The sequence below is a fragment of the Cynara cardunculus genome (assembly GCF_001531365.2).
Source record: "Cynara cardunculus var. scolymus isolate 2C chromosome LG 12, CcrdV1, whole genome shotgun sequence".
NCBI classification, from domain to species: Eukaryota; Viridiplantae; Streptophyta; class Magnoliopsida; order Asterales; family Asteraceae; genus Cynara; species Cynara cardunculus.
The window spans coordinates 11,388,050-11,399,337 of NC_037539.1; the positions used below are offsets into that span (position 1 = coordinate 11,388,050).

General features: G+C 33.2%; 1 protein-coding gene across 1 annotated transcript; it reads left to right on the top strand.

Moving 5' to 3' along the window:
* Nucleotides 1-3,572: 3,572 nt before the first annotated feature.
* LOC112523969 (box C/D snoRNA protein 1) lies at nt 3,573-9,906 on the top strand. Its single transcript, XM_025133670.1, has 5 exons — nt 3,573-3,877; nt 6,075-6,276; nt 7,336-7,404; nt 7,558-7,690; nt 9,104-9,906. Exons 1-5 carry the CDS (start codon nt 3,625-3,627, stop codon nt 9,656-9,658), a joined length of 1,212 nt encoding a protein of 403 aa, XP_024989438.1. The 5' UTR covers nt 3,573-3,624; the 3' UTR covers nt 9,659-9,906.
* The last annotated feature ends 1,382 nt before the right edge of the window (nt 9,907-11,288 follow it).

Below are 11,288 nucleotides of genomic sequence, written 5' to 3' on the forward strand. Positions count from 1 at the left end.
ATGATTTGTTTATCAGTTAGCTTATCAGCTAGTTTGTCAAACATAGTCTTAGCTTACCTTATGTAAACTCCGGATTCTGAGACTTCAATTTGAATTAAATTCAAGTCATATTACAGTTTATCAGATACCGAGGTTCAGGGACGGACCCAAAAAAAAAAATTCAAACGGTGGCACCATATAATTAATATAATATAATATAGATCCAAAAATAATTACAAAAAATATGGTTTTTATAACAACGATAAACAACTCCTAAACTTGTACTCGCACGTCTTCATCTTTTGAAAACGGTCAATATATACCCAAAAATAATTACCAAAAGTATGGTTTTTATAGAATTGAGAAACAACTCCAAAATTTGTCCTCGGCGTGTCTTCATCTTTTGGAAACGATCGATGACATCTTCATTATTATGTGCTTCCTTTTTCATGACATAAATGAGGGCATAATTCAAAAGGTCACCACCAATTCGATTACGTAAATGTCTAAATCTGAAAAAGTGAAAACATAGACCAAAAGTCACCAAATAGCCATGTAGCAAGTGAAAATCGTTCGATTTTCGAGAATCGTTCGATAATCGCCACTTGAGAGATGAAAATCGATCGAGTCTTCGAGCCGATTTCTGATTTTCGTCACTCACTCGCTGTTGTCTGTTTTGGACTTACTTGCCGACTTGGACTTGTTCCTGTTTGTCCTCTTAATCTCGTTGATCGGCTGCCAAGTTTAAGGGCCATTGGGCTAAGCCTAAGGCCTTTGTATAATTGGGCTTTGCATATTAGGCTTTTGATTTAGCCATTTGGGCTTTGTTTTATTTGGATTTCAGTTTCACAATTTGGGTTACAGGAAAATACGGTAACACCTTATAAAACGATACGATTGCACGATTCACAAACCTAAATGTTTTACCCTTCGACGGATAAATAATACGGTGGCACGTGCCACCTAAACCACCCAGCAGGATCCGTCCATGCCTAGGTTCTAAATGACATGAAACATGGCATGAGGGTGAGGTGGAGCCTCAAGACTTACGAGTTACGCCGAAGGCATGACGTTTTTCCATTTCTAAGGTGGTGTATATATATATACACACACACACGCACACTTTGTGCATGTTAGTGTTTTGAATAATATTGATAAACAAATTAAAATAAAGTAAAAAATTAAAAAAGAAAGAAAATTCATAGAGTTTATAAAAAATTATATTAAGAGTGTAAAATTAGAATTAAATCTCTACTAACTGTCTTATTTAATTTTCAAGGAATTTGTGTGTCAATTTTTATGTATGGAATGTGAGTAAGTATTTACATATTTAAATTTTTAAGTATAATTTTTATGTTTATTAAAGTCTTTGATCACGTACATAATTATCAGCTATTTCTTAAGTTAAATATAAAAGTAACCTCATTACCTCATAAAATAACGGGTCATAACGTGTTGTAACGCATCGTAACGCGTTACAATGCAAGCCAAGTCATAGGAGTTAATGTGACGGCGAACCCAAACCTTGACGCTGTAACACGCCATAATGAGACCATGACAAATTATTTAGAGCTATGTCAGATACAAACCCAACCAAATTGCCATTTTTTGTGAATAATGATTGAATAAAGAAAACCATTGCATATCCCTTTGGGTAGGTTAAGGGATTCTTGGATTTTTAGTCTATTAAGTGACTGTTTACTAAATGTTTATCTAGGTAAGTGTTTATCAAATCACATTAACTTACTGGATGAATATGACGATGACCAATAATATTACTCGGTAAAAGCGAGGCAAAGACCAAGAGTCTTGCCTTGTAAGTGAAAGAGACGACTCTTACCATATTAAGCTTTTACCGGGTAAATTGTCGCATATAATGCCTTTTCGATGGATTAAAATCTTATCCGGTAAGTAAGTGATAATATTGAATTTCACTAATAAACTTTCACCAGGTAAGTGTTTGGCATACGGCCCCTTAGCCATGCATCTATTAAGTTGTTCGTAAATATTGTATAAACAGTTCGAGTAACAAAAATTATCAATTTAACATTTTGCTACATAAATGTTGAATGAAATTATTTATTTGATAAAAAAAAATCTTTAGAGTTGCATAAAATTACATAGATAATGAAAATCCAATTAGTTCATTATATAATTAACGGTTTAAAATATATTTAAAACAATTACACATTTTTATTTATTTTCTAATAAGACGTGAAAATAGAAAATTATGGCTTAATGCATTAAATCAAAGTGGTGTTTGGGATTGTTTATTTGAAACAAACTTATACTTCCTTACACAAGAACTTATCAACTTATTATAAGTCAGAAGGGTTTAACTTTTTCAAAAACTATTTATTACCGGTTTGACACCGATATAAGTTGTTTATCCAAACACTCAAAAGTACTTATTACCAGTGTCACACCGAATAAGTCAATAAGTTGTTTTTATAAGCAATCTCAAACACCCACTAAATAAAGTAGGTTAATTTACCATGTTAAATTCATCTCTTTATATTAAACTAAAATCAAATATTTTAATATAACTTAATTATTAAGTTAATTACACATTAAGCTTATTAAATTGAAATCAAATACCTTCCAGACTTTAACCGTTTAAGTGAAAACTATTATTCACAAAATATTACACCTAAAGTTCTTTTTTTATTTATAAAATATATTAATTTTTAAAATAATAATATGCTATAATTTTTATAATGTAAACAAATAATAATTTCAAGCATTTAACATTAATGGTTCACATATGACAAAAGGTGTAAGTTGTTCACTTATTTGCCTATTTTACTTTCCTTCACACACACACACATTCAAAAAAAAAAAAAAAAAAAAAAAAAACCCAATTGGGTTTCATTTTAGTTGTGATCCGATGATTAAGAGTCACAAGATCCGGTGGAAAATTTTATTTATCTGACTTTGAATACATGTGCTGTCAGAACCTTTATGATTATGGATATTCACATATGATGACTGTAGGCGATCAGTGGTTACTTGAGGGATAAGTTGGCACAGGTAACTCGACCTGAATGCCCACAGTTTCTTACTAAAATCATAAAATATAAATACAAAAATAATAGACACTATCATTTGAGACATCTTTCTTTTCCTTCATAAACACTAAAATAAAACTAATTTTAAATATAAATTAATTTTATTTATTTTTGTAAGGGGCCTGTTTGCTAGTTGCTGAATGGTTTTGTGCATAATGATTAAGTGATCTGAATGATTAAGAGACTCTCATGATATAATACAAAATAAAATATAATTATTTGGTAATCATTTATAACGAAATTAGGGCGCTGAATGGTAAAGAGTGGCCCAAGATACAAAATCATTCATTGGTTTAGAACTATTAAGAGTTTTTTTGCCAAACAAGATTCAGCTCTTAATAATTCAAAACTGCCTCTTGATAAATTACCAAACAAGATTCATCTCTTAATGATTTAAAAGTGACTCTTATTAAACAACTCTCTATAAAAAAAAAAGAAAAAAAAAAGAAAAAAAAAAAAAACCAAACAAACTTTGTGATGGTACCCAAGGACACTTTAAAAGGCAGGGGAGGTGATTGTAAAACTAGAATTCAACTTGTTGCAGCCAAATAAACCCTAGACCTTTCTTAAACCTCCCATGGGAGAACAGGAAGGAGGCGTAGTTATTTGCAGCACAAAGCCACTTATGGAACCACCAGAATCATCATCTAAATCCTGCGAAGAATGTAAAACAAACATATTCAAGTACAAATGCCCAGGTTGCTCCGTACGTTCTTGTAGTCTCCCTTGTGTCAAAGCTCACAAACAACGTACTGGATGTACAGGCAAAAGACAACAACATACAGAGTTCGTTCCTCTTTCTCAATTCGATGACAATCTCATTCTATCTGGTAAATTCCTAATAGAAACCACCTTTTAATTTCGCTTAATTTGAATTTACTCGTTTGCCCAAATTCGGTTTCGTTTCCAAGGCGAAAATTGCATAAGAACAGTCCTGCTTAGCTGAAAATACCAACACCAATTCTCATTTACTGTGTTTACTCTTGTTACTTTCAGCCTGTATGTTTTCTGGATGTTTGAAATCACTTGTGGGTACTGACTATTTAACTAAGGAATGAATAAAATGACAAAGATAAAGGTAGATAAATAATCCTACTTTTTGATAATTAGTTGATCAATATGTAGAATCAGAACAAGTGATTGCTGAGAAGGCTCACTTTTTCTAAGTAATGGGGAAGAGGACCGAAACATGCCACTGAAAGACTCTACTGAGACAAAGATGGGCTGTCAAGAACGTCAAGAACGTAGAGGAGGTAGGATGGGCAGTTGGTCAGATCTAGTATGGATCGTACATGGACGATACGATATTAGGGTATTTAAAAGAAATAGATTAAGATTAATTTAGTAGATTTTGTCTTTGGAAAATCCACTTTGATTCTCTATCAACCAATAATGTGGGACCATTAACATTGTTGATCTTGTAGCTGTTGAATGACAATAGCCTGGATTTCGTAAACATATTTATTTTGACTCAGAGGGAGCAATTTTAGAGAGATGCTAAAGCGAAAGCCTATGGGGTCCCCGCATCGAGCGCAACCCTCATGTTTAGTTGCCATCCTCGTTTGAACCTCGCCCTTAATTTTAAGGCTATGCCCTCAATATCAATTGATCATCCAAACTCTTTAATTATGTGTGTTAAATGTTCAGATAATCTTAAGAAAATTTCTATTTGTCCAAAGACTAAAAATTGTTTATGCCATAATCATTTTCAGATCACGTTATTCGCATATCCAAAAATCATATGTGTCATTTGTTAGAAGTTGAGTGAGAAATAAAGTAAAATGCAAATACCTCTAGTCAAAGCAGGTTTCTTTTTTTCTGAGATTACTTTGAAGGGTGATACTTGATACTTCTCATTGCATGATTGCTTTTTCTGACCATCAGGCATGCCTTTTTGTTGCAAACCAACCACTGTCTTTTGCAAACTAAACATTGTTGTTGTGAAAGTGCCGATGCTAAAGATCAGAAAAGTGAGCATTCTTGGACAATTGTGGATAGATAAATGCAAAAGGAATCATAGTGATTTGCAGTTTCTTATCTAGAATCACACATTCTTGCAAGCTGTAGAGTTATTTTATGTATATTTGCAACCAAAATCCAATTCTGATGTTTCGATTTATTCTTATGTAAAGCTTACTTTCAGGAAGATTACATGGTTTGACGATGATTTGGCCCGAGATTTTTAATCTAACGTGTTCTGGAAAGTAATAAATTGAAAAAGACATGTTGCCCAAGTTGAATTATGATTGGCCTTTTATGTGTCTTCAACTTGTATTAAATGTGGTTATTCTCAATTTTATAACATGTAGTCTTTTTTGATAGTCGTAAATTGTTTGGCAAACTTTACACCCTCAGAAAACAAAATTAGTTCACAATAAATTGTAAATGGTAGTTATGAAGTGTGAAGTTGATTTTGATGCTTTATTGGACAAAGAGAAAGACATGCTGCTGTTCGACATTATTGTTTGATTACGGAATAATATCACCAATTGCATTTTGATTCATCATCACTTTACAAATCACACACCCTTGCATTAGTAGAAAATGTAAATAGAAAACAGGGAATACATGTAGCAACCAAAGGATTTTTACACTTCTGTTACTTTTTCTTGTTTTTTGAGGCTTTTTCTTTGTTTAAGTTGTTAGAAAATATCCATAAGTTGGTCTTATGTCCGACAAGTCTTGTTACCCTAACCCTATTTTCAGAGATTATATTTTGTTTCGAATCTTATCCGAGTTTGGAACTCGAAAGGTTCTTTAAGTTTGTGACTACCTACATGGTCTAAGATCAGTCCCTTGTTGGTATCTAATCAGTATTGGAATACAATTTGGGCTCATCATGGACTTCTCATCACATTTAAAATAATTTATCCTGGTCCCCAGGATGATCTTTTATTTGATGCTTCAAGATTTCTTGAATGTTTATATAAAATTTATCGAGGGTTAGATCACTCTGGATTGAAGTTGTGGGCTAATGATCAATCAGTTGAAAACTGCAATCATTGTGGATTTTTTATTCATGAGCAGATTACAACATGCTTGAGGATGTGAAGAGAATAGCCGATTCCGCCAAGAGAAGGAGACTACAGCTCTGTGGGAAATTCTTTCATGGGCTTCCACACAACCTTAAAAGCTTGATGAGGGCTGCTGGGAATCGGAAGATTAAACTTTTCTTTTTGCCAAATGGAATGTCAAAAAGGGAATCCAACCAGACTTTCTTTGATAACAGGTCATCTTTGTATGCTTGAGCTCATAATATTTATTTTCTTAGTGATGATGCTTTTTTCATAAGAATTTTTTAAGTTGTTCTATATAATTGCAGCCCCACTTCTTGGCATGCATCTATTGGAGCTTTATGGCTCACTTGGTTATCTATTTAGATTTTAAAAGACTTATGTCACATGGATACAGGTGATTGATATGTGGATGCCAGAATTAAAAGAAAGGGATGATATGGTAATTCATGTACTAATAAATATATATAATAAACACAGTTGAGCGTATGCTTACCATTCTTGTACTTTGAAATATTCCACCTATATTCTTCTAAACCATCCGAGAAAAATAGTTTCGTTGTGTTGTTATACCTCCTTCCTTAATTAGATTTTTAATCTTGTTCTGTAAAATGTGGGTTTTAATTTGAAAAAGACCAAATTTCCCATCCCATATCACTGTGGTCAATATTCATGGCTATGGTCAACACCACATCCCCCAACACCTGGAAGCATCCAGAGTGGGATGTGGCAAGCAATTCCATGTGACCGCTAGACTAAAGGATTGCTAGTTTTTTTTAACTCTTCTATATATAATTTTACTATGCTCCTATTTTCTTCTTTGTGCTTAAATGTGTTTTGCTACTAATTTTTGTGTTAGCGAATTTTAATGAAACCATAATTTTTATAATTAAATTTTGTTTTATTTTATATAATGCTTTGTGCCCCTGCATGGAACTTTTTCTGGATTCGCCTTTGGATACATTCTATGGCACAAGGGGTCCTAGTCATATGTCCAACGCTCTAGCATAAATACTTTTACCCAAATATATTTCTTACACATCCATACACTGAACGAAGAACGCCTTTCGTCGCTCCAAGATTTGAAGATTGTAGCTGATTTATCAATAACATGTTTTTTTTTAAATTATTACATCCAGTGTTTTGAAGACTTTATTTGTTTTAAAGTACTATATTGTCTTTGTAACATTTAATTCACGTTTGTTGATCTATAAGTCTCTCGGGTTTCTAGAAGAATCACTGAAAAGAAGTGCTTTTTCAAATTGGTTTTCCAGGAATAAATCTATTTCGTGGACAATAGAATGGCGCTTTCATTCAACCAACATCAAGTTGTTCGACCACGGGTAAAGCTTATGTACCATTCAGATCTTGAAAAATAAAATCTTGGTGGCATTTGTGTTAGTTGGCTAGCCGTTTATGCATCATATTTGAGTGATCTTTGGTCTTTTTAAGTTAAATCGGGTTCGTTCTATTGCAATTTGCATGTGTTGTTTCAGAGTACATGAAGATTCAAATCTTTACTCGATGATTGAGAACCATCTAAAATCTGGTCCAAGGAATCATGCGTTGCAGCCGTTTCGTCTTGAGCCCGTGGAATCTCTTAAATTTTTCATTAGTAAACACCCAAAGGTTTTTTCTCTCTCAATCCTGTTTATATTGTTGTTTGTTTGATTTTATTTAGTTATAGAGTATTTATTTGTATACAATGGACCAATTTGGTTTGTTGGTCCTGAGTCAACTCAAAAGATGCTTATAAGTTGTGTACAAGCCAAGTTAGTGAGTTTCATAGGATCATTTTTTATTGAAATTTCGAATACAAGCATGAAATTAGAATGCCCTACTTCGAGTGGTATGAAATCATCAAAAGTAAATAATTACATATATATTTTCCCTCCGTCCCAAAATAAATATCCACAATGAAAAAGATAAACAGTTTTAGAAATGTTAAACTTTTTAATTAATTAAATGACAATTTTACCCTTAATAATAGAGGGAGTAATGAATTTTTCTATCTCATAATCAACGGTTTTGAAAGTGCATACTTATTTTGGGACAAACTGAAAATAGAAATGTGGACACTTGTTTAGGATGGAGTAGAGATGGCCAAAAACCGGTCCCGGGCCGGGCCGGGCCCAATCGGTCCTAACCTTTCTCATAACCATAACCGGCCATAACCGGTCCCGATCAAAAATGATAGGACCGGTCAAGGTACTTCATAACCGGTTATGGGCCGCTGGGCCGCCGGTCCCAACCGGTCCTTGCATTAAAAAATAAGATTTTTATTTTTATTTTTTTGATGATATATATTTTTAATACATTATAAAATTTACAATTGGGTCACTCAAATACACTTTAAAAATGCGTTTTAATATAATTAAAATTATGTTTTCTTATAAAAATACATTATAAAATTATTTAAAAATACATTTATTTATAAAATTATTTGAATTTTCGGGCCGGGCCGGGCCGGTCCATAGTCGGTCCCATAACCGGTCCTGGTCCCACGAAACTACCAAAAACCTCAACCGGTCCTGGTTTTCGGTCCTATAACCGGTTCTTACCGGTCCCGGTCCTGGGTCGGCCCCGGTCCTCCGGCTGTCCCGGGCCGGGCCGGGCCGATTTGGCCATCTCTAGGATGGAGGAAGTAATAGAATTGTCAAATATAGTATCTTTAGGTTTAGGAATAAGAATGGGAAGTATGCCCATGAATTTGTACCATCCGTCACTAGCGATACACACTAGGTTTTTTTGATAACTGTGGGTATTCGGGCCAGCTTGCACACACCTTGACTAATCTCACGGGACCTGAAGATAACAACCAAGAAAATCCCCGGTGGCAATGAAGAGACTCCAACTGTCGATCTATAGGTAGGAGCCCCAAAGCCTAGCTTTTATTTGCCTGTTATGAAACATGAAGTTCAAATTCTACTATGTGTAATGAATCCTAAGGTGCCGCTTATCGGTCAAAAGGCAAAGAGTCTGTCGAGGTTGTCTGTTTTGTGGTTCTTGTCATAATGTTTTGTGTTTTTCGTTTGAATGTAGCAACCAAGATCACCATTTCGTGAGTTGGACATACAAGCCCCGCTACGCCAACAATTGGCCAGTCTAGTCATCATAGAGTACCCTGTGATTCACGTGTTCCTTCCTTCACATAGCCTCAATTTTGAAGTCGTTAAAGACATTATCACTCATATAGTGCAGCCTAAGCCGGACCCGGTCAAAGATAGTCAACCAAGCCCCAAAGGCACGTTCTTCAGGGAAGAAGAAATCAAAGATCATGACTCCGCAGATCCTCATGTTTTGGATCTCATGAATCGGTCAAATAGCAAAACAGAGCCGAAAGACATTCCCAAATCTCTTGATTCCACTAACAAAAACGAAGCGGGGGTTGAACTCGGGGTTGCCGACTTGATGAATTTTGACTTTGACCCCGAGTTAGTCGATGTTTATTCTAATCTCATCTCAGAGACGAACCCTGATGATTTTCTTGATATGGATAGTTTATTGTGTGATGATATGCAACTGCATGAAGAAAAGAGAGATTGCAAAGTTATCAAAGAAGAATTGGAGGAAGGAGAGATAGCGGATTCCGACTAGCTTTTTGGGTGGTCGTGAACGACTTTTACAGATACGTTAATCGATCTTTTTTTTGTAGAATGTCGATTTTATGTTGATTACGCAACTCGGTTTTAGTCTTCCCGATAACGACGATAAAGATTGGAGGGAGGGTGATTTTGAAAGTTACAGCAGTTGATGCATTAGTGCAAAGAGGTATCCTTGAATTGTATTTTGGTGGATGTATCAAACAGTTGAGATATATGAGAGATATGAAGATGCAAATGAATTAGAATGGGATAATGAAAAATGACAAAAATACCCTTTATTTAATATATTTTTTAAAATTTGTATTAAGTATAAACAATAAGAAAATTAACATTTAATGTGAAAAAAATTATGTAAATTACTATTTTTAAATCATATATAAACATAAAACGTATATTGCTAGTAGAAAAAATTGAACTACAATATGATTATTAGGTAGTAGATGGTATTAGTAGAAAAATGGAACAGAAATCAATATATAAAAATCGATTTCAAAATCGAACATAAACCAACGTAAAAATCAGTTTAAAAACCCAACAAAAATCGATCGCAACAACCAACAGGAACCGATTGTAACAACCAACTGAAAAATCGATTCCAAAATAAAAAAAAAACAACAAAAAAACCGATTTCGAAAAGCAACAAGAATTGATTGCAAAACCAATCAGAAAAATCGAACCCCCAAAGCCATATAGAAAAATCGATTACATAAGCAAATCGTCTTCGAAGAACATAAGCGTGAAGGAGAACCATACGACCACGATTTGTTAAGCCAAATCGGTCGAGAGTCCTCAACGAGATGGAGACTCGGATCTCGTATTAAGTGTGTGAAAATCATGTTTAAGTTTACGAATTTACAAATTTCATTTTCCATCAATAGATAATAAACAAACATATACGCCTATGGATCATCACCGTATCAAATCTATTATTATTCTTAAATACTAATATATTATAACAAGACTAGAAGGGTACTCGTACAATGCAGCGAGATAAATCTTCATTTTAATGTTTAGTTTTTATTCTTTCTTATCGATATAACACGATTTTATGTGGTTTTTGAGAAAACGACAATGTTTTTATTTTTGAATTAAATATAAATTTGAATGTAGCGTAAAAACTTAAAAAAAAAATCGATATTAGTATTAAATTAATTATTTAATAGTTCTCTTTTTTATGTAACTTCTTTAATTTAATTTTTTATTATACATTAATTTAGATTTAATAACAAAGTAATTTATTTTTAGTTTAATAGTATAATTTTTTTATAAGAGTAATAATTAAACATTCTATTATAAATCAATGATTATCTTAATTATAATTTAGATTTATATATTTAAAATRAATGTTTATCTTGTATTTGATTATGTTTATCTGCAATTAGTTACGCAAACTTAAAAAAATGAGCTTTAATAAGTTGTACTTACGCAAAGTTACTTGTAATCATGAATTTTAAGTAATGTGCGTCAATAAACAGTATTTCATGCATAAAAAATGGTTTTTAATAATTTTTGTCAAATGGTAGTATTGATAAACACCAATGAATGCATTATACTTATAGGAGGTGGAGTGGTGTCATCTATTTCTATCCTAATTTCATTTTGAATCCATAGACCCAAAGTTT

Excerpts from the sequence above, each read along its gene's own strand:
- LOC112523969 (XM_025133670.1), top strand. The coding sequence starts at position 3,625 with ATGGGAGAACAGGAAGGAGGCGTAGTTATTTGCAGCACAAAGCCACTT. Across the intron at positions 3,878-6,074 it reads TGACAATCTCATTCTATCTG|ATTACAACATGCTTGAGGAT; the intron begins GTAAATTCCTAA and ends ATTCATGAGCAG. Across the intron at positions 7,691-9,103 it reads TCATTAGTAAACACCCAAAG|CAACCAAGATCACCATTTCG; the intron begins GTTTTTTCTCTC and ends GTTTGAATGTAG.